The sequence below is a fragment of the Haliotis rufescens genome, unplaced genomic scaffold (assembly GCF_023055435.1).
Source record: "Haliotis rufescens isolate VD_foot unplaced genomic scaffold, xgHalRufe1.0.p SCAF_45, whole genome shotgun sequence".
NCBI classification, from domain to species: Eukaryota; Metazoa; Mollusca; class Gastropoda; order Lepetellida; family Haliotidae; genus Haliotis; species Haliotis rufescens.
The window spans coordinates 748,049-774,661 of record NW_025964168.1 but is presented as its reverse complement, the minus strand read 5'-3'; the positions used below and the strand labels follow the sequence as shown (position 1 = coordinate 774,661).

The 26,613-nt window shown below is 45.0% G+C and overlaps 1 protein-coding gene across 4 annotated transcripts in view; it reads left to right on the top strand.

Annotated features, from left to right (window-relative positions):
* Positions 1-239: 239 nt before the first annotated feature.
* LOC124117041 (multiple epidermal growth factor-like domains protein 10) overlaps positions 240-26,613 on the top strand; it is a 28,145-nt gene continuing 1,771 nt past the window's right edge. For 2 of the 4 annotated variants that reach the window (XM_048383146.1, XM_048383145.1), the window contains exons 1-17: positions 240-383; positions 644-742; positions 1,385-1,645; positions 1,872-2,072; positions 2,991-3,128; positions 4,307-4,543; positions 5,729-5,923; positions 7,057-7,194; positions 11,161-11,298; positions 11,943-12,077; positions 16,089-16,223; positions 16,957-17,088; positions 20,916-21,050; positions 22,245-22,379; positions 23,316-23,456; positions 25,160-25,300; positions 26,033-26,170. In XM_048383146.1, the coding sequence (XP_048239103.1) occupies positions 290-383; positions 644-742; positions 1,385-1,645; positions 1,872-2,072; positions 2,991-3,128; positions 4,307-4,543; positions 5,729-5,923; positions 7,057-7,194; positions 11,161-11,298; positions 11,943-12,077; positions 16,089-16,223; positions 16,957-17,088; positions 20,916-21,050; positions 22,245-22,379; positions 23,316-23,456; positions 25,160-25,300; positions 26,033-26,170 (2,593 nt within the window). In that variant the 5' untranslated portion in view covers positions 240-289. The remainder of the gene's footprint in view (positions 384-643; positions 743-1,384; positions 1,646-1,871; positions 2,073-2,990; positions 3,129-4,306; positions 4,544-5,728; positions 5,924-7,056; positions 7,195-11,160; positions 11,299-11,942; positions 12,078-16,088; positions 16,224-16,956; positions 17,089-20,915; positions 21,051-22,244; positions 22,380-23,315; positions 23,457-25,159; positions 25,301-26,032; positions 26,171-26,613) is intronic. The other 2 variants (XM_048383147.1, XM_048383148.1) reach the window with 2 other exon arrangements.

Genomic DNA, 26,613 nt, shown 5'->3' with positions numbered 1-26,613 from the left:
AAAAATAAGTTCGTTATATCGGTCAGTTCGTTATAAGCGTGTTCGTTATAAACGGAGTTTACTGTAATCACACTCAATCCCATTAACTTCCTGACACTCCATCTCTGATATGTCGACGTTTATCAATAACAAGAGTTACACCGTTTCCAGGATATTTCAATCCGGTTGAAATACAATGAAGTACCTCTTATAAATTTCGTATCACCCGTCCTGTTATCGCCATGACCTGAATACAAAACGCTGTTATCTCCATGTTATCATCAATGCGCTGCATATCTCGCGTATACCTATGAATGTCGGACACGACATGATGACACAGACTACGATATATATTATTCTGTTTTTCTCTACTCTCGGGACGGTGGTGAAAGTCGGTAGCCAAGGTAAGACAAGTTGTAAAGTAAAGGTTGATTTGGGAACAATTTCTTCGACTTCTTTCACCCAGAGACCGTAATAAACCGCTCAAATTATCATATATTACATGTATACAATGTCGGGCTCAAATGGCCTGAGGTCTGTGTGTCATCGCTATATCAAACCTACAGTGTCTTTGTCTCGTCAGATTGCATGTTGTAGTGCGCTCAGATATTGTTATGATTATGAACGTGAAGCCTAAACCCTCTTCGCTCAATCACAATAACAGGTATCACTGACTGCGGGTGCACTTCCGGGTGTTCCTACCCACCGACTCCCTGCGTCTCGAGGTGCATCACGGGCCGGGATGGAAGCTTTTGTCAAAGACGTAAGTAAATGTACCTCATACGAGAGTCAACTTACTTGACACCTTCCGAAAGAACTCTCCGTAAGATTGAAACCTCAAGTGATTACAGATTGTTCTCTGACTAATCAAGCTGCCGAATATAAAACGTCAATAAAAGAGAATAACCAATCTCGTTTATCCAACGAAACCTATTCCGATGGGCTTAAAGTCAGAATAGCCGTGAAAAATATATGAACGGATAAATGAAAATCAGCGATGACACCGGGTGTCGAAAAGGGTTAGCATGTTCTGCCCTACCGCTAGCATCCTCCACTCACGCAGTTTGCATGTGTTTGTTGTAAGTTTGTTGAAACTGAAAACGATAAGTGATTTTATGATTATGCTGCCTATAGTGAGTGAATGGGTTGAGTTTAACGCCGCTGTTAACAGAATTCCAGTTATATCGCGGCGTGGCATATAATGTAGGGGAAAAGCCCGAAGTGATGCAGGTCTCAGACGTTTACCACTTCAGTGAAACCTACGGTCGGCAAACTGAACGCACCTCCCACTGTTGTTCGAGGTAACGTTGCCCTTGGTCGACCAACAGAACACATCTCACACTGTTGTTCCAGGTAACATTGCCCTTGGTCGACCAACAGAACACATCTCACACTGTTGTTCCAGGTAACATTGCCCTCGGTCGATCTACTGAACAAACCGGTTCCTTCAACGACACCGCGTTCTGCCCCTCCCCCGACCCCAGCTTCGGCCGCATGTTGTGTGGGGTGAAGAACAGCAGCCTGGCGGTTGACGGTGATGCCGACCACAACTACTGGCACGGGACGTGTACCCACACTGTACCCCACAACACAACCGCAAGATGGAGCGTCAACTTTGGCGACAGTCACGTGATCAGTCACGTGGTCATTCACACTGACGAAGATCGTTAAGTTTTTTTAAATATATTTTATATCAGTCAGTTGACTTAAAATCTTATTTTGATTGAATTAATTGTATAAAGTTAATTATAGAAATCACTTGAAGGGGTGGATCCATTCATCATGATCTGCCGAGGCATAGCAAGTTTTATTTTATTCTAATGTAACACAAGATCCGCAACGGCAAACGGTCACCTATGTGACTCTCATATGCAGTGTGGTATTTCAACCAGAGCCCTCGACCTTCAAGACGTTCCAGCTGTATGTGAATGACCAGTGGTGTCAGAACTGGACAGCACGGTCAGACGGTGACCTTGTGGCAGATATTACGTGTGTCCGGGCGTTGATTGGCTCCAACCTAACCATCCTCAGCCCACCAGGTCCCGGGAATCAAAACCTGTCTGTGTTGGACTTGTGTGAAGTACTAGTATACGGTAAGTGACTCATTCAGTGTCTGCATTTTAGTGGAGAGAGAGAGAGAGAGAGAGAGAGAGAGAGAGAGAGAGAGAGAGAGAGAGAGAGAGAGAGAGAGTGAGAGAGAGAGAGAGAGAGAGCAAATAATACATATGCATATGTTTGGTAAATGACCTTGTGTTTCGTGAGTGGTAGATAATTAGAGGGTAGCACGTATAGTTTATCCGCTAATAGCTGCACACATTTATTCAAAAGCAAAGGTTCTTATGACTTGCTGTTTTGCCCAGACAACCTGTCACAATATAATTTGTATATACCGACACGATTGATAGCCAACCAATGATGCGCTTGTCAGAGAATATGTATCTGAGATGCGTAGCTGACCTGTCAATATTGCGGGGGTCGGAAACACTTCATTGCGAATGCTTAACAACGAAAACACTCCTGACAATTACAGATGGTGTGTCCCCCTTTGAAAACAAATTATCTGAGAAAGGATTTTGATATTTGGCCCCCTCCCTTTTAAAAATACTGGATCCGAACTTGCAGGCACTTGCGTTATCTGATGTCGACGTCATCATCACCATTATGATCCAGCTCTTAATACACGTCATAACCGCAGTTTACGGCTATTTTGTATGTGTCACGTGTGATATCTGAATCCTTTTCTTGTACTGACAGAGTGCGTGATATCTGAATCCTTTTCTTGTACTGACAGAGTGCGTGATATCTGAATTCTTTTCTTGTACTGACAGAGTGCGTGATATCTGAATCCTTTTCTTGTACTGACAGAGTGTGTGATATCTGAATCCTTTTCTTGTACTGATAGTGTGTGATATCTGAATCCTTTTCTTGTACTGACAGAGTGTATGATAGCTGAATCCTTTTTATGTACTGACAGAGTGTGTGATATCTGAATCCTTTTCTTGTACTGACAGAGTGCAGCGATTTCTGGTTCGGCTTCAAGTGTGACAAGCGGTGTTACTGTAACAACACGTCGGAAGTGTGTCACAAGGTCACAGGTCACTGTCTTTCTGGGTGCGCACGGGGAAGGGCAGGAGCCGATTGTCAGATGAGTGCGTGTTTTTTAAACAATGACGTTAATACCACTGCCAGTTGTTTCGCATTGGTCATCTACCCTTTCTTCATATCAACGATTAGGCATGCCAGAAATATATGGTCGTCGATTCGAATCCCGGTTTGCCCAAATTGTGTTTCTAGGTTTGTCAGCGCTATGTCAATGCACGTGTGTTCGACCAAAGTGGCAAATATCTGAGACCTGCTTCTCTCGGCTTTCCTTCTTCATAAAGCTGACCCAGCTCGATGTTACTGATTTACAATTTAAAGGGCGTTAAACCGAACTCACTTACTTATGAAATATTCGGAACCGATGGAAATTATAGACATTTAACGTACAATGCCAATTGAACTAATCAGTTTCTAAATGGTTGTATTTAGTGTTATAGGACACGGTATAAAGATACTATTTGGCCAAATATATATGCATGATTTATGTAATAAGAAAAACAAAAATTACATATGAAAGGGACCCGTGAAGATGCGGGTAGAGAATAGTTCTTCATCAACCCACGGTTGCCGTAAGATGCTACTATACTGTCGTAAGAGGCGGTCAGATCGGGTGGTCAGACTATCTGACTTGCTCGCTGATCGCAGCCCAATTGCGTGGATCGATGCTCATGATGTCAATCACTGAATTGTCTGGCCCAGACCCGATTATTTACAGACTGGCGTCATATAGCTGGAATATTGCCGAGTGCGGCGTAAAACAACAAACAGATGTGTACTCACGAAAAAGAAATATGCTCTGATCCTTCCAATATTTGCATGTCTTGGACTGATCCCAAATCCAAGTGTAGCAGCAAGATTAATTTTGATGAAGGGGCTTTTCATGAGACTTCTGGGGCGCACTTCCACTGTTGGAACTGTGACCCAAGATGAAGCAGAAACAGTCAGTGGAACAATTGATATGGTCACGGACGGACTTTCAAGGAGTTAGATATTCACTTGACCTTCGAGCAGAGAGCCTATTTCACTTATTTAGTCATGAGTTGTAGTTTCAAATGTGCAAGTCTAACAATCAGTGATATGAACCTGTTCAATAACTACCACAACCATGTTAAATTTATAAGTTGACATTTCAATAAAAAGGCGTCCAAACGCCCAACATTGACCGGACCGTTCATCAAATACATTCTTACTGTACTTACTTCTTACTTTATTTCTGCTTATTCAGTTAATGTCGCACTGGCCAGGAATGCCATACAGAGCAGTACGTACAAAGGGTTACTATGTGCCAATTCCACGTCTCCTCAGTGTGAGACATCGGCCAATCACGCAGTGGATGGGGACACAAGGAGTATAAACGGGTCGTGCTCATACACCAACTCTGGTCAACCCTCGTCCTTCTGGAGTGTTGACCTGGAGAAGACTCGGGACATCCACAGCTTCAGGATCTATAATAATAAAGACCGTACGTGCAGGTTACAGTAAACCAAACGAAGGGGAAGACGGGTCAATCATTGCGACAATTAACAGGATGTATACATGTTTCTCTTTTTAATTATTATGAAGTGTAACTGCCTCTGTGGTCTAGTGGCAGAGCGTCCGCCCGGAGAGCGGAAGGTCCAGGGTTCGATCCCCGACCGCGTCATACAAAAAGACGTTAAAAGATGGTACTTGTTGTTACCCTGTCTGGCGCTCGGCATTAAGGGGCTAAAACAAGGACTGGTCGGCTCGGAGTCAGTATACTGTGTCTGAGTGGGGTATTCATGTTAAACTGCGGCATGGTATCCCAGTGAGCTAGCACTATAAATCGGCATCAGTCCGGACTAGTACAAGCAGCCACACAAACACATACACGTACATGCACGTCGCTATATAAGTGCAATAATCTTGGACGCGACGTTAAACCCAATTTCACCTCACCTCACCTATAATGAAGTGTAATTATGTCCGACTGTACATTAAGCAATGAAACAAACACAATCAAATCTTGAATCCAAAATTATATTTATTGCAGCGCATACGGTTGATGAATAAATATGTTGAAAGATTATGTTATGAATTCACTTTTGAGAGGTAATAATTAAGTCCTGTGCACAGACATCATTGCAGTCGTGTATAGTTATTTACCCCTTCTGGGGGCACGGGTGGCCCAGTCGTATAAGGCGCCGCAATTCGCCGTGCACAGTTGTGTCCCTTGGGCACATCAGAAACGTATGATCGTGGGTTCGAATTCCGGTTCGCCCCGATTATGTTTCTTGGTTTGTCAGTACCATACCCGTGCTCGTGGGTTTCACCAAAGTAGTAAGACCTGCATCACTTCGGGATTTCCTCCCACGAGATAAGACGCCGTTTTACAATTGGAATACTGTTCAAAGCGGCGTTAAACTCAACTCACTACTTAACGCTTTAAATGTTTATAATTCATAGCCTGCTGGAGTTATGCAATAACCGTTCAATTATTTCCTTCCAGCAAAATAGTTTTACAAATCACAATACGACAGTGATATCCCCCAGGTAGTCTGCCTGCTATGATATAATGTTATTATGTATTTACCATGTAATTTCCAGAGCATATATCCTAATGTAGACGAAACTGTTGTGTGTCCACATCGTCATGTATATTTAAGACGCAAATGTACTCTTTATTTAGATCTAGACTACTTGAGAGGATTCAAAGTGACGGTAGACGGCGCTGCGTGTTACCAGGCCGACACCACAGCAACGCCACCTGCTGTCATTGACTTTAACTGCACTGACGTCATTTCCGGTTCTAATGTCACCATTCTTCTCCCATCCGCGTTGCCGGGACAACGTGTACTCAGTTTATGTGAAGTGGAAATTTATGGTAAACCAAAAACGCACGCGATTATGATATACATGCTCCTGCTAAAATAATAATATTTTTTGTTGAAGACAATAATCAGATTTTTTAAGGGCACTTAATTCTCATCAATATCATCTTCCCGAGGCAAGAGTGCCCACTGGCCTATGTAAAAGTCTAGTTTAAATTAGACCCTTGCCTTTCACGCCGACTGAACAGACTCAGACTCGCTCGGGAGAAGACTATGGCATATATCGATAGTCCAATCAAAGTACGTTTTACAAAATCAACATCAGGGGTCCAAAAACGAGATCTTTCTTTTGGCGACAGCCATCGCCTGTCGAATTTGAACTGAAATTATTCCCCACTATAATTGAAGACAAACATTACGGAGTGGTTCAATGTTTTCAATCAACTAGCGGGGCGGTCGGGTAGCCTAGTGATTAAAGCGTTCGCTCGTCACGCCGAAGACACGGGTTCGATTCCCTACAATGTGTGAAGCCCATTTCTGGTGTCCCCCGCCGTGATATTGCTGGAATATTGCTAAAAGCGGCGTAAAACCATACTCACTCACTCACTCAATCAACTAGCACAGGTACTTTTATAAATCTATGTGCAAACATCACCGTTTTTTAACTCGAACGACTCAATCTCATTAAAATCAGATCTTAGTTCTCACTACCGCTAAAGAAAGATCTGAGGGCATCCCATTAGGGGTCACGTCAGAACGACTTTTCATCCGACCAATCAGAGCGTCGCTTACCAGATCATGAAAGTGACACTCGGAATGTGATTTCTAATCATGCATTCTTTAAAACTTTAACGCGGGGTATTCCGAACGATAGTTTCGGGTTTAACGACTGAATCCATACAATCTAGACCATCTAATGGCCATTCCAGAATGTTATTTTTAATCGAGAATTTGTCAAAATATGTATCGAAGCGTAGTCGCCAATTTGAAATTAGTGCCGTAAAGCACGAGAAAGCTGCCATCTGATTGGCTAATGTCGACTTCTTGTCAGTCCGTCTTCTCTTACTGGAAGTGTGGAAGCTACTCTTACATGGGGTCCCCTCGTGTATATGTGTATGGAACTGCCGACTGTACATACGTCTGGTCAGCTATGTGTCCAAATGTTGTGCTCCTTGCTTTACTTCAGAGTGTGATGACTTCAAGTACGGGCTGGACTGTGAAGCCACCTGTAGCTGTAAGGACGTCACGGAAGTTTGCAACAAGACCACAGGCTATTGTCGGAGTGGATGTACTCCGGGCTTGAAGGGGCAGAGTTGTACACAAGGTGGGTCGGTGCTAGGTTATGTCAGAGTGTATAAAAGTGGATAGATGATGTGTTTGACTTAATAGGTAGCTGTGGTACGCAGTGGTTAGTTTATAGGTTTGTGACTGACGAGTCGTACAGGTAGTTGGTTGCCGAGTTTCCAATTGAAGAGTACATGGGCTAGGTGGTTGTTGAGTTTCTGACTGAAACGCGGTACACCGGGTGGGTGGTGGCTGGGTTTCTGACTGAAGCGTTGTACTCAGGGTGGGTGGTGGCTGGGTTTCTGACTGAAGCGTTGTACTCAGGGTGGGTGGTTGCTGGGTTTCTGACTGAAGCGTTGTACTCAGGGTGGGTGGTTGCTGGGTTTCTGACTGAAGCGTTGTACTCAGGGTGGGTGGTGGCTGGGTTTCTGATTGAAGAGTTGTACACCGGGTGGGTGGTGGCTGGGTTTCTGATTGAAGAGTTGTACACAGGGTGGGTGGTGGCTGGGTTTCTGATTGAAGAGTTGTACACAGGGTGGATGGTGGCAGGGTTTCTGATTGAAGAGTTGTACACAAGGTGGATGGTGGCTGGGTTTCTGACTGAAGCGTTGTACTCAGGGTGGATGATGGCTGGGTTTCTGATTGAAGAGTTGTACACAAGATGGATGGTGGCTGGGTTTCTGATTGAAGAGTTGTACACAAGGTGGATGGTGGCTGGGTTTCTGATTGAAGAGTTGTACACAAGGTGGGTGGTGGCTGGGTTTCTGACTGAAGCGTTGTACTCAGGGTGGATGGTGGCTGGGTTTCTGATTGAAGAGTTTTACACAAGGTGGATGGTGGCTGGGTTTCTGATTGAAGAGTTGTACACAGGGTGGGTGGTGGCTGGGTTTCTGATTGAAGTGTTGAACTCAGGGTGGGTGGTGGCTGGATTCTGACTGAAGTGTTGTACACCGGGTGGGTGGTAGCTGGGTTTCTGTATGATGAGTTGTATACAGGGTGGTTGGTGGATTGGCTTCTGATTGAAGTGTTGTACACCGGGTGGGTGGTAGCTGGGTTTCTGACTGAAGCGTTGTACTCAGGGTGGGTGGTTGCTGGGTTTCTGACTTAAGCGTTGTACTCCGGGTGGGTGGTGGATGGGTTTCTGATTGAAGAGTTGTACACAAGGTGGGTGGTTGCTGGGTTTCTGACTGAAGCGTTGTACTCAGGGTGGGTGGTTGCTGGGTTTCTGACTGAAGCGTTGTACTCCGGGTTGGTGGTGGCTGGGTTTCTGACTGAAGCGTTGTACTCAGGGTGGGTGGTGGCTGGGTTTCTGACTGAAGCGTTGTACTCAGGGTGGGTGGTTGCTGCGTTTCTGACTGAAGCTTTGTACTCAGGGTGGGTGGTTGCTGGGTTTCTGACTGAAGCGTTGTACTCAGGGTGGGTGGTGGGTGGGTTTCTGATTGAAGAGTTGTACACAAGGTGGATGGTTGCTGGGTTTCTGATTGAAGAGTTGTACACAAGGTGGATGGTGGCTGGGTTTCTGACTGAAGCGTTGTATTCAGGGTGGGTGGTGGCTGGGCTTCTGACTGAAGCGTTGTACACAGGGTGGGTGGTAGCTGCGTTTTCTGAATGATGAGTTGTAAACCGGGTTGGTGGTGGCTGGCTTCTGATTGAAGAGTTGTACTCAAGGTGGGTGGTGGCTGGGTTTCTGACTGAAGCGTTATACTCAGGGTGGGTGGTATCTGGGTTTATGACTGATGAGTTGTAAACCGGGTGGGTGGTGGCTGGCTTCTGATTGAAGAGTTGAACACAGGGTGGGTGGTGGCTGGGTTTCTGACTGAAGCGTTATACTCAGGGTGGGATGTAGCTGGGTTTCTGACTGAAGCGTTATACTCAGGATGGGTGGTAGCTGGGTTTCTGAATGATAAGTTGTAAACAGGTTTCTGATTGAAGAGTTGTACACAAGGTGGATGGTGGCTGGGTTTCTGATTGAAGAGTTGTACACAAGATGGATGGTGGCTGGGTTTCTGATTGAAGAGTTGTACACAGGGTGGGTGGTGGCTGGGTTTTTGATTGAAGAGTTGTACACAAGGTGGATGGTGGCTGGGTTTCTGACTGAAGCGTTGTACTCAGGGTGGGTGGTGGCTGGGCTTCTGACTGAAGCGTTGTACACAGGGTGGGTGGTAGCTGGGTTTTCTGAATGATGAGTTGTTAACCGGGTTGGTGGTGGCTGGCTTCTGATTGAAGAGTTGTACACAGGGTAGGTGGTGGCTGGGTTTCTGACTGATGAGTTGTAAACCGGGTGGGTGGTGGCTGGGTTTCTGACTGAAGCGTTATACTCAGGGTGGGTGGTATCTGGGTTTCTGAATGATGAGTTGTAAACAGGGTGGGTGGTGGCTGGCTTCTGATTGAAGAGTTGAACACAGGGTGGGTGGTAGCTGGGTTTATGACTGAAGAGTTGTACACAGGGTGGGTGGTGGCTGGGTTTCTTACTGAAGAGTTGTACACAGGGTGGGTGGTGGCTGGGTTTCTTACTGATGAGTTGTACACAGGGTGAGATGTAGCTGGGTTTCTGAATGAAGCGTTATACTCAGGGTGGGTGGTAGCTGGGTTTCTGAATGATGAGTTGTAAACCGGGTGGGTGGTGGCTGGCTTCTGATTGAAGTGTTGTACACAGGGTGGGTGGAGCTGGGTTTCTGAATGATGAGTTGTAAACCGGGTGGGTGGTGGCAGGGTTTCTGTCTGAAGTGTTGTACACAGGGCGGGGAGTGGCTGGGTTTCTTACTGAAGTGTTGTACACAGGGTGGGTGGTGGCTGGGTTTCTGAATGATGAGTTGTAAACCGGGTGGGTGGTGGCAGGGTTTCTGACTGAAGTGTTGTACACAGGGTGGGTGGAGCTGGGTTTCTGAATGATGAGTTGTAAACCGGGTGGGTGGTGGCAGGGTTTCTGTCTGAAGCCTTATACTCAGGGTGGGTGGTAGCTGGGTTTCTGATTGAAGAGTTGTACACAGGGTGGGTGGTGGCTTGGTTTCTAAATGATGAGTTGTAAACCGGGTGGGTGGTGGATGGCTTCTGATTGAAGAGTTGTACACAGAGTGGGTGGTGGCTGGGTTTCTTACTGAAGAGTTGTACACAGGGTGGGTGGTGGCTGGGTTTCTTACTGATGAGTTGTACACAGGGTGAGTTGTAGCTGGGTTTCTGAATAAAGCGTTATACTCAGGGTGGGTGGTAGCTGGGTTTCTGAATGATGAGTTGTAAACCGGGTGGGTGGTGGCTGGCTTCTGATTGAAGAGTTGCACACAGGGCGGGGAGTGGCAGGGTTTCTGACTGAAGTGTTGTACACAGGGTGGGTGGTGGCTGGGTTTCTGAATGATGAGTTGTAAACCGGGTGGGTGGTGGCAGGGTTTCTGTCTGAAGCCTCATACTCAGGGTGGGTGGTAGCTGCGTTTCTGATTGAAGAGTTGTACACAGGGTGGGTGGTGGCTGGGTGTCTGTCTGAAGCGTTATACTCAGGGTGGGTGGTGGCTTGGTTTCTGAATGATGAGTTGTAAACCGGGTGAGTGGTGGCTGGCTTCTGATTGAAGAGTTGTACACAGGGCGGGTGGTGGCTTGGTTTCTGACTGAAGTGTTGTACACCGGATGGGTGGTGGCTGGGTTTCTGAATGATGAGTTGTACACCGGGTGGGTGGTGGCTGGGTTTCTGATTGAAGAGTTGTACACGGGGTGGGTGGTAGCTGGGTTTCTGAATGATGAGCTGGACACAAGGTGGATGGTGGCTGGGTTTCTGAATGATGAGTTGTACACAGGGTGGGTGGTAGCTGGGTTTCTGAATGATGAGCTGTACACAAGGTGGATGGTGGCTGGGTTTCTGCATGATGAGTTGAAAACACGGGTATGTCAGTTCTTAAATGTGTACAGTAAACTGTCAAACACCTTGTCTAACACGAACACTTACGCAATGATATATAGATGTATAATCTTCTACACCATATGCATGAATACATCGCAGTTGTGTCCCTTGTTTCAGGTTGTCGAGGGGGCCACTATGGTGTGAACTGTTCCGGTGTGTGTGGTCACTGTGCCTATGGATCTGTCTGCCACACGGTAACAGGGAAATGTCCAGACGGTCTGTGTGAAGGGTGGTGGACTGGTGACCGTTGTCATGGTAACTTCCAGTTACCAAGATAGTATAATACCAAAACACGCTAAAATGCTAAAATGAATACCGTAAAGTTTGTTTGTTTGTTTAACACCGTAAAGTAAAGATACTTACAGTACGTAAAGTAAAGATACGTAAAGATACACCCTCCCGAAAAAAACTCAACAAATATGTAACGCAACTTGTTATGAAATCCTTCGTTGAGGGCGCGGGTGGCCCTTAGCTATGTCAGAAACCTATGATCATGGGTTCGAATCCTAGATTCGTCCTGGTTATGTTTCCAAATGTCTCTGTGCTATCCGTGTGCTCCAGGGATTCACGAGAGTAGTAAACCTTTCCTCCCACATCAAACTGAGAGCCGTGATAATACTGAAATAATTTTTAAAATGGTATTAAATTCACTCACATTATCCATAGCTAGTTAATGTACAGTAAAGTACTGTTATAACGAACTCAAAGGGACTACTAATTTTAGTTCGTTATAACCGTAGTTCGTTATAAGCATATATACAGTATAACAACAGCAAATAGTCGGGACCCAAAAGTAAGTTCGGTATATCCGTCAGTTCGTTATAAGCGTGTTCGTTATAACCGTAGTTTACTGTACTTAGACCGGCAAGGCGGGTAACTGAAGGATGTTGTCTGTACAGATTGTCGGAAGGGTACCTACCCGCGGGATGAACGGTGTGAGCCCTGTCTTGCTTGTGAGGACGACGACTGTGACATCACCGGGACGTGCCTGAGGGGATGTCGTGCTGGATACAGCGGGGAATTGTGTAACGAAAGTAAGTTGACATGTCAGACACTCTCCTTGTGGCTTGACACTTAGGGAAGTTATCATACGTGTTCCTTCTGACTGTTAATAAACATATTTGTGTAAATTATGACTTATAAAGATCAGTAAATTAACATTCATCTTTCTCAATGGAGCCCTCAGCTTGTTTTGGTGGTTGTGAAAATTTGCCAGCAGTAATAGTATTGCTATGCAGCATCTCCCAATTATCTCGTAGTAGTAGTAGTAGTAGTAGTAGTAGTAGTAGGAGTAGTAGTAGTAGTAGTAGTAGTAGTAGTAGTAGTAGTAGTAGTAGTAGTACTAGTAGTAGAAGAAGAATTAGTAGTGGTGCTGGTCTTGAACTGTCTTGTTGCGCCTAATGTTTTTCAAACTCACAAGCCATAGTTGTCTCCCTTACCATAGCATCGACAACAAGTGTCCTTTGCATATCGTTCATTGTTTGTTTGTTTGTATGTTTCTTAACGCCGCACTCTCCAGTATTCCAGCTATATGATAGCGGTCTGTAAATAATTGAGTCTGGGACAGACAATCCAGTGATTGTCATCACGAGCATCGTACTACGCAATTAGATACGAAGTCATACATCAACCAAGTCAGCGAGCCTTACCACCCGATCCCGTTAGACCAATTTGAATCCGGATCTTCGAGGACGTTAGTTGTTGATCATGCTGATAATGAGACATGCATAGCGACTCGACAGGTTAGAAAATGTAGGTGTTGACAACATCGGAAAATTGAACAAAGATTAACCCTGTCTGATACTTACCATGACTGTTCAACCACTAAAACGGAAGGATCGACACGAAATACCTTTCGTGCTTAGCAACAACATTATCTGACAAATTTAATATCTATATTCTGATTGAACCAGTACTATACACAAAGGGGTTTCTAGGTTTATCGAAAACGTCACAGTTCTATATAATACTACAGGTAATTAAACAAACACTAATATGGACTGAGGAATGATGACGTCATTTCCTGCTTGACGGGCTTGTTATCTCCATGACCTACATGCCCAGCCTTGTTATCTGACCGTGTTATACCGGGGGACGGCTGCATACAAACTACCGTACACCCATGATCCTCCAGGAATCAGGACACAGACAGAGACGGCATGACATATTCGACATACACACTCATTCAGTCATGTCTTGTAATCATGGTAACGATGGGCGTGTCTGTACAAGGTAAGACCATGTGAGAATACCCCTGTGCATTCTGTTGCTCAAGGTATAGCGCCCTCTGGCGGTGAGTTTGATATCGAGTTTGTCCATTACATGGACATGACCACTCTGATCGTTAGTTTGCGGTTCGGTTTTAAACTATTTGGGTTTGAATATGGATATTTTAGTACCCTTTATGCTGGCAGTATGGCGGGGATATAGAGGCTCGGTTAGGTAACCTTCGCGTGTTATTTCAAGGCAGTAATTAAAGGCAATACCAACTGATAGTTTAACACATAGTACTCCCAATGTGTGTACACCTACAGTCCACGTAGGTTGGCCGTCATGATGAAGAATGAGGTTCATGGGAGAATAGTCATGCCCTTTCTTGGTGTTCCCAGCCGTGAAATACCTGAGGTAGCTCTGACAGATGTGAACCCGTATTCGATAATAGCTATAAGAACGTGGCTGGTAATTAATCAATGACTTTCTAGACGATAGTGGTAATATATTGGTATGTTTCCCAGCCATACTTCCTTTATAAAACAATTCAAAACATCCTTCCTGATAGTTGATCAAAATGTACACGTATTGGTTTTATTCACACACATGTTCGCGCACACATCTATTATCTCACATTCTTCTAACACAAGAACACATACAGCGTTCCCTTTATCTCAGAAACATAGACCCGGAATTACAATATGTAGCTGCAGTGCCCCTAAAGATAGGACAAACTGGGCTCTATACCTACATATAGTGAGTTGACGGCGCGCAGCAAGATCCCGGGATTCGAACCCACGTTCATTGGTGACTGGCACGCATAAGAGACGAATCCCTGCATAGAGACCTACGTCACCCCTGGACCCTAGTTCTTGTTGTTGTTGTTTTGCTCATTGTTATATTTTTGGCAGTGATTGTTGATGTTATCATTGTTGTCAACTACATACACTTTATTCAGATGTATTGTAGGCCATAGGCCGATGATACAATGGTTACAGTGTGGTGATCGGAGTTGGAGATCTCAACAGACTTTGCCTTAGATTCATAGCTTTTAGAATATACATGGCTAGTTTCTTAACAGTAAATGGGTTGGTGGATGACATTAAAATATTGTACTTATGTCTTGTCGGGAGCTCATAATAATTCAAGGATATATATTATGTTGTTGTTGTTGTTGTTGTTGTTGTTGTTGTTGTCAATCTTTCGGTAGTTCTTAATATAATAAATGCGTTGTCATGTATCTGTCATTACTACAATTGACCCCAGGGGCCCCACATACAGTGTCATGGTATATTAAACCTGTCCTCATGTCTTTGTACGTCAATCCTGCTCACGTCCTTGTATGTCAATCCTGTTCTCATGGCCTAGGTATATCAAACCTGTCCTCATGTCTTTGTACGTCAATCCTGTTCACGTCCTTGTATGTCAATCCTGTTCTCATGGCCTAGGTATATCAAACCTGTCCTCATGTCTTTGTACGTCAATCCTGTTCTCATGGCCTAGGTATATCAAACCTGTCCTCACGTCTTTGTATGTCAATCCTGTTCACGTCCTTGTATGTCAATCCTGTTCTCATGGCCTAGGTATATCAAACCTGTCCTCATGTCTTTGTACGTCAATCCTGTTCACGTCCTTGTATGTCAATCCTGTTCTCATGGCCTAGGTATATCAAACCTGTCCTCATGTCTTTGTACGTCAATCCTGCTCACGTCCTTGTATGTCAATCCTGTTCTCATGGCCTGGGTATATCAAACCTGTCCTCATGTCTTTGTACGTCAATCCTGCTCACGTCCTTGTATGTCAATCCTGTTCTCATGGCCTAGGTATATCAAACCTGTCCTCACGTCTTTGTATGTCAATCCTGTTCTCATGGCCTAGGTATATCAAACCTGTCCTCACGTCTTTGTATGTCAATCCTGTTCTCATGGCCTAGGTATATCAAACCTGTCCTCACGTCTTTGTATGTCAATCCTGTTCTCATGGCCTAGGTATATCAGACCTGTCCTCACGTCTTTGTATGTCAATCCCGTTCTCATGGCCTAGGTATATCAAACATGCCATACATGTCAAACATGTCATACAGAAACTATATCTGTCCTCATGTCAATCCTCTACTCATGGTCTTGGCAAGTGAATCCAGTACCCATGGCTTTGGTACGTCAATCCTGTACTACTGGTCTTGATACGTCAATCCTGTACTACTGGTCTTGGTACGTCAATCCTGTACTACTGGTCTTGATACGTCAATCCTGTACTACTGGTCTTGGTACGTCAATCCTGCACTACTGGTCTTGGTGCGTCAATCCTGTATTACTGGTCTAGGTACGTCAATCCTGTACTACTGGTCTTGGTACGTCAATCCTGTACTAATGGTCTTGATACGTCAATCCTCTACTACTAGTCTTGATACGTCAATCATGTACTACTGGTCTTGATACGTCAATCATGTACTACTGGTCTTGGTACGTCAATCCTGTACTACTGATCTTGGTACGTCAATCCTGTACTACTGGTCTTGGTACGTCAATCCTGTACCACTGGTCTTGGTTTGTCAATCCTGTCCTACTGGTCTTGATACGTCAATCCTGTACTACTGGTCTTGATACGTCAATCCTGCACTACTGGTCTTGATACGTCAATCCTGTACTACTGGTCTTGTTTTGTAACTTATGTACTCATGGTCTTCGAAACTATATCTGTCCTCATGTCAATCCTCTACTCATGGTCTTGGCAAGTGAATCCAGTACCCATGGCTTTGGTACGTCAATCCTGAGCTCATGGTCTTAGTTGGAACTCACCAGAGTGAAGTTTTACCCTGTCCTTGTCCATTGCAGCATGTGTCAATAACACATATGGCGCCAACTGTGCATTTGATTGCGGTGCGTGTCACAACAATGTGGCCTGCGACATCAAGACTGGGCAGTGCGCTGCTGGATGTGAGCCGGGATTTACAGAAGAGCTCTGTCAAAGTAAGCCGAATGCATGTTATACATTGTTTAAGGGAATCCAAGTCATACAGACCAGCTATGCAATCATCACAAGGATTATGGATGGTTTGGTTTGGTTTGTTGTTTTACGCCGCACTCAGCAATATTCCAGCTATATGACGGCGGTCTGTAAATAATCGAGTCCGGACCAGACAATCCAGTGATTGATATCATGATCATCGATCGACGCAATTGGGATCGATGACAAGCATCAACCAAGTCAGCGAGCCTGACCACCCGATCCCGTTAGTCGCCTTTTACGACAAGCATAGTCACCTTTTACGGCAAGCATGGGTTGCTAAAGACCTATTCTACCCGGATCTTCACGGGTCGATTATGGACGGATACAGTGGCCACTGGGTATTGGTAGGTTGCTCTAAGCTGCGATACGACTGTCAGTGTACCATCGTGCAAAAACGCTGAAGACCCGGGTTCGATTCCCGACATGGGTACAATATGTGAAGCCCATTTCTGGTGTCCCCCGCCGTGATATTGCTGGAATATTGCTAAAAGCGGCGTAAAACCATACTCACTCACTCACTCACTCGTGCATAAACCATCCATTCCCACCAGTTTATATGGCCTTGTCCTAGCTACTTATCCGCCTTTATATAACTGTAATAACACGTATTTACTTCACTCACGCTCCCAATGTCGGCATAATGTTCATTTTCCCTTATAATCAATGTTTACTATATCCATGTTGTGTCCACAGACTGCAGGGCGGGGCTGTATGGTGAGGGATGCAACATGACATGTGGTCGCTGTGCCAGTACTGAGTGTGAGAAGGATACCGGCAGGTGCCCGCGGGGATGTGAGACGGACTTTGGCGGTCAAACTTGTACAGGTGATGATGATTTTATTCAGTGGATTACAGATTTAAATGTGAAATGTTTGATGCACCCTAGGCACCGGATGTACAGAGGTTACGATGTTGGCGCAAAGAAGGACCAGAACTGAACTCTCTATATTCTCAACGGCAAAAATTATTATCTTTTCTGTTATGTTATTTATCAGAGTTTTATATTTGGAAGCACATTCTTGCTTTTGTTAATTTACGGTATATGATTGGCACTGGGCCGGAGGTGGGCCCCATATGCTTTCACAAGATTTTGTTTCTATTGGAAAATGATGTAATAAAAGGTTGGCCAGCAATGTTACTGTACTTTGCACATTGAATGTTTCCCAAGAAAATGTACTGTGACTTGTGTGACCCTTAGACGCTACCTTTGTCTGTACTGACAAGAGTTCGTTGTGTGCTCAGAAGATTGATCAAACTTCCAAGACACTAATCATTAGTAAATATATAAAAAAAACTTGAGTAGTGAGAAAACTATGACATTGTGTGAGTGAGTGAATTGGGTTTAACGCCGCTTTTAACATTATATCACGGCGTGTCAGCTTAATGTGGGAGGAAAGCCCGAAGTGATGCAGGTCTCGGACGTTTACCACCTCGGTGAAACCCACGAGCACGGGTATGGTGCTGACAAACCTAGAAACATAATCGGGGCGAACACCACCGTGAAGGCGAGATGGGCCTCATTAACACAGAAGGGGAGATGTGTCTTTTCACGTTCAGTGAAGTTGAAGGTCCTTCTTCTCTCGATGTGTTTGTCGTTCAAACCCAGTATGTGTGGCGATCTCTGTGTTTAGACAGCTCGCATGGTATGGTGTGTTTCGCGACCCCCTGTGTGTATTGTATGGTGGTACATCCATATCTGCGACTCTCAAGTCATCTAAAACGATCATGTTGTTCCGAGCATCGAAAAAATGTTCATCCTGTAGGTTGGAAGGAATGCTTTTCACAAATGTCACCTGAGTATAGTTTTACTAACAGCATCATAAAGGGGTTGCCACACTGTGTAACACAATGGGATGTTGTCAGGCACTGGTTTGATGTGTCCCCTTTGCAGTATCTGATAAATAAACATGGTCTTTCCAAATCCACTGGGCTCCACCAAGACGAAATGGTATAGCAGCATTATCTATATGTGGAGGGGCGTGTGGAGAGGTGGTGGTGGAGGGTGGGGGTGGGGTGGGGGGTGGGGTGGGGGGGGGGGGGGGGGTAAGGAGAGGTGGCGTTAGGAGGATGAGGCGATGGGGCATGAGAAGAAGGAGGATGAGGAGGCAAAGGGGCATGAGGAGGAGGAGGCGAAGGGGCATGAGAAGGAGGAGGAGGGGGCGAAGGGGCATGGGAAGGATGAGGTGGGGGCGAAGGGGCATGAGAAGGAGGAGGTGGAGGCGAAGAGGCATGATAAGGAGGAGGAGGCGCAGAGGCATGAGGAGGTGGAGGAGGGGGCGAAGGGGCATGAGAAGGATGAGGTGGAGGCGAAGAGGCATGATAAGGAGGAGGAGGCGAAGAGGCATGAGGAGGTGGAGGAGGGGGCGAAGGGGCATGAGAAGGATGAGGTGGAGGCGAAGAGGCGTGATAAGTAGGAGGAGGCGAAGAGGCATGAGGAGGTGGAGGCGAAGAGGCATGATAAGGAGGAGGAGGCGAAGAGGCATGGGAAGGAGGAGGAGGGGGCGAAGGGGCATGGGAAGGATGAGGTGGGGGCGAAGGGGCATGAGAAGGAGGAGGAGGCGAATAGGCATGAGGAGGAGGCGAAGAGGCATGAGGAGGTGGAGGCGAAGAGGCATGATAAGGGGGAGGAGGCTAAGAGGCATGATAAGGAGGAGGAGGCGAAGAGGCATGATAAGGAGGAGGAGGCGCAGAGGCATGAGGAGGTGGAGGAGGGGGCGAAGGGGCATGAGAAGGATGAGGTGGAGGCGAAGAGGCATGATAAGGAGGAGGAGGCGAAGAGGCATGAGGAGGTGGAGGAGGGGGCGAAGGGGCATGAGAAGGATGAGGTGGAGGCGAAGAGGCGTGATAAGTAGGAGGAGGCGAAGAGGCATGAGGAGGTGGAGGCGAAGAGGCATGATAAGGAGGAGGAGGCGAAGAGGCATGGGAAGGAGGAGGAGGTTGAGGCGAAGAGGCATGATAAGGAGGAGGAGGCGAAGAGGCTAGGGTAGTGTTAGTTTCATAATTTCTGGTGGCCTTATGTGTGCTGGTAGATGAACAATTATCTTGTGTCTGAGCATGGTGTATATCCTTGAAAATAGTTTCCACCAGCAAAACACACTACCTTCTTCTCCATGACGCCTTCCACGTGATTTCGCCCTGTCTTATTACGTCTGTTCATCTCACCCTTGGTCCTCTGAACGACAGAATGCTTAATAGACTTTACCCTAAATGTAGGTTGTGCTCGGGTTGACAACTTCACTTGTCTTTGTTCGGTGTTGGCTGAAAATGTGTTGACTTTTCCGCCCTCATTAAAAGCAACAACCTCAGCTATCGTAATGATACATGAATTACGTTTTAATGAAATACCACCTTAAAAGCATTATTTCGAAATTTTGAAAAAAACAACGATTATCTCAATAAAACTAGTTTCTTGTTAAAATAAATTCTAGTTTCAATGTTGAACACTTTAACACGAAGATAATAGTGTTATGTATGTAAGATCCTTTAGCTGCCCGACGAGGCCAGGTGCACATGTGTTCACAATTGTTTCATTCCTAAGGCTGCGTCGCGACTGAGGTATTATCCCTAAACGGGGTCGAGAGATGTAAGATCCTCGTTTCTAGGTGATATAGTGGGAGACGGTTGATTTTTATTACATAGTTTATGGTATGTCACAGGGGGTTTTCACATCTAAACTGAGGACTGTAAATATAGTTTTGCCCCCTCTAGGCTAGAAATCACAGAATATGTGTTAAGTGGAGAATGCCATTTAAACATTATTACTGGTGAGCATGGACATTCGTGTAACAATTCATGGCGGTTTGTCCTTACATGTTTTTTATATACGACATACCTCATAATTGAAAAATATGTGCACCCTTTGTATATACTATACGAATCATGAGTTTCATGGTAAATTTCACTTGGATACAGTACTGGTGAGTATGTACATTAATATTACAATTTATGACGGTTTCTCATGAGATTTCATATAAAGGACATTTTTAACATGAAAATTCGGTGTTTTCTCATTAAACACTTTGGGTGTTCATCACCGCCTCAACCTGCGAGAATTATATCAATAGACGATATGTCATCATCCGGAATGTCCCTCCGTCGAAAAGTATACTAGTATTTAATCTATGAGGTAAAAATGGGGTCAACACGTGCAACCAATTACTGGTGAACAACATGTTTAAAAAGCAGGGGAAATATCGTGGAAGCCACAGCTATAAATAAAAAAAACCCACTAGTTTCGCTTTCCAGCAGATAATAGCCAGTGGTGACACAAAAGTTCATAACAACTGACCATCAAAACATTAAAGAAATCAATCACTTGGGAAGCAGGTGGCTGTGTATGAATTTATATCAAACATTTTAATCTAAATCATGCAGGTATGTTGACAAGGGAAAGCTATGTCAGTGCTGACACGACGTCTGGTGACCTCACCAGAATGGAATCCGGACATTTGCATCTCCATTGTTCTGCGTATATGACGACTCCTTTGGTTTGGCATTGTTCTCGTTCACGTTTTCTTTGATGACTGAGGTGCACCATTGTCCTGTCACCCACGTCATTGTTTCCACGCTACCAACTTGGTAACTATTAATGTCCAATTATGTTTATTTATTAATGATCTTTTTACCTTCGAGTCACGTACTTGTCTTCCCAGACTGCATTGATGGTCGGTATGGTCCCATGTGTCAGAAGGTGTGTGGTCACTGCCGGTATGGAGAGAACTGTGACCGCGTGACGGGCAACTGTACACATGGCTGCCAGGGCGGATGGACGGGAAGAATGTGTCTAGGTGAGTCGGAACAATCACTGTAATAATAATAATAATAATAATAATAATAATAATAATAATAATAATAATAAAATAATAAATAAAAATAATAATAATAATTAGTAATAATAATGATGATGATGATGATGATGATGATAATAATAACCAACAGTTATTGATTTTGTGGAAAATAGACTTTATTTTATTTTGAAAATCAGCGGAGTTCTTGTTCAAATACAGCTCGTGAACGATTTTCATTATACTGAGCTTATCACGGTTTTCTAAAATGCAATTATATCCTTAACCCTTTATTCTTAAAGGGTTCTTTTAATGACAAATGCAAAATACAGTAAACTACGGTTATAACGGACTCAAAAGGATGAGTGAGTACGGTTTTACGCCGCTTTTAGCAATAGTCCAGCAATATCACGGCGGGGGACACCATGAATGGGCTTCACACATCATACCAATGTCGGGAATCGAATCCGGGTCTTCGGATGACGAGCGAACGCTTCAACCACTTGGCTACCCGACCGCCCCGAACTCAAAAGGACCACTAATTTTAGTTCGTTATAACCATCGTTCGTTATACGCATATATACAGCAAATGGCCGGGCAAAAAAACCAGTTCGTTATATCTGACTGAATCACTGATCGTTAAAGGTTCGTCATAAACGTATTTTACTGTACTTCCTTTCAATCCGAATTAGCAATGTTTTATATTATCGTCGAAGTACACCACATTTAAACTGACCAGTTAATTTTACCTTCTCAAGGATTTATAAAAAAAAGCCAAGATAAAAACAACAATGTTAACTTTTTCACTTCATGCTGAAAACTATCAGTTTGTGCATTCCGTGCATGTTAAAGGTCAATGTAACGGTACAGTTAACGTGACAGAATAATTGCCTTGTTTATAACACGTTCGTTTCCCAACTTGGGATTAGTGTGTCAGCCCACTTGGTGTTCCGCGGCGTGATGTTTCAGTGGTACAGTAAACTACGGTTATAACGAACTCGAGGGGACCACTAATTTTAGTTCGTAATAACCGTAGTTCGTTATAAGCATACATACAACATAAATACAACAAATGGTCGGGACTAAAAATAAGTTCGCTATATCAGTCAGTTCGTTATAAGCGTGTTCGTTATAAACGTAGTTTACTGTATATTGCGAAGAAGGGCCGAAGTATTCACTTCATATTTACCATTTCAGCTTGCAGGCTTGGTTACTACGGGCAAACGTGCTTCCCCTGCGGCCATTGCTTGGGTGATGTGGCATGTAACATGACATCCGGTTTGTGCCCAGGAAACTGTGACCCAGGGTGGACATCGAATACCTGTAGCCAAGGTAACGATATATGGGGAATAAACATGTCAATTCATTTTTGAGGGACCGACAATGTGATATTCTCGGGGAGTGAGTGGGGTGGGCAGCCTGGGATGTTGTATCGAGACTAGATATATTTTTAGCTACAGCTACAAACCCAGATATTCTCTACATAGTTTAGAAAACAATAACATTTTGGAAGAATGTATTTGTTGTGGCAGTCAGTTTCTTTTTTTTTCAACAATCTGAAGCATAATACTATCTTCAAGCAATTATCGGGGCAATATACTTTTAACAATAAAATCCAAGCCCTCCCCCCGCAATATCAAACGGTCGGTCGATATTAAAACGAAAAAAAATAAAATAAGAAACGATCTTAATAAACTGTTCAAATGTCACTACATAAGCTGCAGAGTCGACCGCAATATGTTTCGCTACATCACAAGTTTCTATATAGTTTTGACAGAATGGACAATTCGCTTATCTCGTTTTTCACTTTGATGTTTATCACAGTAATGAATCGACCTGTGAAAATCCGGAGTAGAATAGGTCTTCAGTAACCCATGCTTGCTGTAACAGGCGACTGCTTGTCGTAAGAGGCGAATAACGGGATCGGGTGGTCAGGCTCGCTGACTTGGTTGATGCATGTCATCGTATGTCAGTTTTGTGGATGGATGTTCATGATGTCAATCACTGGATTGTCTGGTCCAGACTCGATTATTTACAGACCGCTGTCATATAGCCGGAATATTGCTGAGTGCGGCGTTAAACAACAAACAAACAAACAAACACAGTAAAGAATCATCAACAGGGAAAATAAGGAATGTCAATTCCTAAAGGTGATCCGTATTATATCGCACAAGCTTGCAGTTATCGGTGGTATATTGAGTAGCAGGTGCAACTCATCGGGGCCCGTATCGTTATATTTCACATCTGATTATCAGCATCATGTTTCAGGGTGTCCCGTAGGCTATTACGGAGACAACTGCACATCGGAGTGTGGAAACTGTGCCGACAACTTCAGGTGCAGCAATGTAGACGGTTCCTGCCCCGTCTCCCGCTGTGCGCCGGGGTACAAGGGCACACTGTGCACTACAGGTAATGCCGGGGTTGTATATATAGAATAAAACACGCCTCCGAGGTTTCGGTCAAAAATGTAGAACCGCATGCGAGGGAAATGCCCGTGGGCCGAAGGGTACACACTGTGCACAACAGGTGATACCGGGGTTGCATAGTCGGTTCCCGTCCCCTTCACCCGGGATGGAAGGCACAATGTGCACAACAGATAATATTGGGGCTGCATAGTCGGTTCCCGTCCCCTTCACCCGGGGTACCAGTCACAATGTGCACAACAGGTGATACCGGGGTTGCATGGTCGGTTCCCGTCCCCTTCATCCGGGGTACAAGGCACAATGTGCACAACAAGTAATACTGGGATGGCATAGTCGGTTCCCGTCCCCTTCACCCGGGGTACAAGGCACAATGTGCACAACAGGTGATACCGGGGTTGCATAGTCGGTTCCCGTCCCCTTCACCCGGGGTACAAGGCACAATGTGCACAACAGATAATATTGGGGTTGCATAGTCGGTTCCCGTCCACTTCACCCGGGGTACCAGTCACAATGTGCACAACAGGTGATACCGGGGTTGCATGGTCGGTTCCCGTCCCCTTCACCCGGGGTACAAGGCACAATGTGCACAACAAGTAATACTGGGATGGCATAGTCGGTTCCCGTCCCCTTCACCCGGGGTACAAGGCACAATGTGCACAACAGGTAATACTGGGATGGCATAGTCGGTTCCCGTCCCCTTTACCCGGGGTACAAGGCACAATGTGCACAACAGGTAATACTGGGATGGCATAGTCGGTTCCCGTTCCCTTCACCCGGGGTACAAGGCACAATGTGCACAACAGGTGATACCGGGGTTGCATAGTCGGTTCCCGTCCCCTTCACCCGGGGTACAAGGCACAATGTGCACAACAGATAATATTGGGGCTGCATAGTCGGTTCCCGTCCACTTCACCCGGGATACCAGTCACAATGTGCACAACAGGTGATACCGGGGTTGCATGGTCGGTTCCCGTCCCCTTCACCCGGGGTACAAGGCACAATGTGCACAACAAGTAATACTGGGATGGCATAGTCGGTTCCCGTTCCCTTCACCCGGGGTACAAGGCACAATGTGCACAACAGGTAATACTGGGATGGCATAGTCGGTTCCCGTCCCCTTCACCCGGGGTACAAGGCAAAATGTGCACAACAGGTAATACTGGGATGGCATAGTCGGTTCCCGTCCCCTTCATCCGGGGTACAAGGCACAATGTGCACAACAGGTAATACCGGGATGGCATAGTCGGTTCCTGTCCCCTTCACCCGGGGTACAAGGCACAATGTGCACAACAGGTAATACCGGGATGGCATAGTCGGTTCCCGTCCCCTTCACCCGGGGTGCAAGACACAATGTGCACAACAGGTCATACTGGGGTTGTATGGTCGGTTCCCGTCCCCTTCACCTGGGTTACAAGGCATAATGTGCACAACAGGTAATACCGGGGTTGCATAGTCAGTTGCCGTCCCGTTCACCCAGGGTGCAAGACTCAATGTAATACCGGGGTTGTACATGTATGGTCGGTTCCCTTTGACTCTCTTTTTCTGATTTATGGATAAGCTCATGTGGTAGAGTACAATGTGCATGTTCTACCTGTCAGTGAGAATGTATCATTTGATTCCGGATATAGACGAGTTAGCCAGCAAGTTCAAGTTTACTCATGAGGAAATAAAACATTAACTTTTTTTCAGAATGTCCAAACGGCTTTTACGGCAGTAACTGCAAGTTCCCATGTGGGATGTGTCTCCACAACGCATCCTGTAACAAGACGTCTGGTTTGTGTCCTGGCGGCCAGTGCATGGAGGGCTACAAGCCACCACGGTGTCACGGAGGTGGGTGGGTCAAGCTCCATGAGGGTGGGGGAGGATACAGGGGGTTCGAGCAGCAATTTCGCTTTGAAATATCTCTTGGATCTCAAAATGCATTCTCAACTGATTTATTTTATTGTTGGTCGGTTTGTTTGTTGTTTAACGCTGCACATAGCAATATTCCAGCTATATGACGGCGGTCTGTAAAAAATCGAGTCTGTATTAGACAATCCAGTGATTAATATCATGAGCATCGATCCACGGAATTGGGATCGATGACATGCATCAACCAAGTCAGCGAGCCTATTTTACTAGTACTGAATTCTCAAAGTATTAATATAAAAATAGAAATAACAACGTGTCGAAATATATATTACCAATATCTCTCCCTTTTTATAGTCTGTATACATGCGGGACATTGATATATATGTTTGATTATTTAATTACATCATTTTGATGTGTGGAGAATCTTCGGATTTATTTTGAGGAAACAAATTCATTTATTGCAAATTTATTGGGATTTGGCAGTCAGTCAAGCAAACAAAAAGACATAACCTTCTAACCACGTAGTCGACACAGACAAAATTGGAATAAGACGACGGGCAAAGAAGGTGACGACACCAACGGACAGACAAACCTAATTGAAGCAGACGACACGCAGAATTACAATCAGACGACAGACAAGAGTGACAGACAAGACGATTATGGAATAATCATCAGCAGAGACATTTTGTTTGATTTCCTGCGTTGTTGCAGGTTGTCCGTCGGGAACAATCGGCATTCATTGTAGACATTCGTGTGACCACTGTCTGGATCTGCATTGCGACGTTGTAACCGGGCGTTGTAACAATAGCGACTGCGCTCCTGGATGGACTGGGGACTTATGCATGACAGGTAACCATCTGATCAAATAACAAATACATTATGGATGTTTTAATCATCACATAAATCACTATTATCGTCAACACATATATGTCCCAGGGACATAACGTGAAACCTCTAGGAAAACATCTGACGGCATGTCTTCACAGTCTTCACTTCGTCTCAAATACTTTCTGTGAATACATGAAAAGCCCTTCCTTGAATTTGTTAAGGATTATTGTTAATCTTTGAGACAGGGATTTGGGGGTACATTTGCTGGACCCAGCAATATATACCTCTTTGTACGGATTGTTTTATGGAGCTTTGGAGTCCAATTCAAAAGACGAATGGCTACTATGGGCCTTTTAAACTCACTTCAGCCACATTCGTGTATTCGATCATAACTCAGAAGCAAAGAACTTGCACGTTTATGAAAGATAACGCGAGTGAGTCATTTCAACTTGTCTGATAATAAT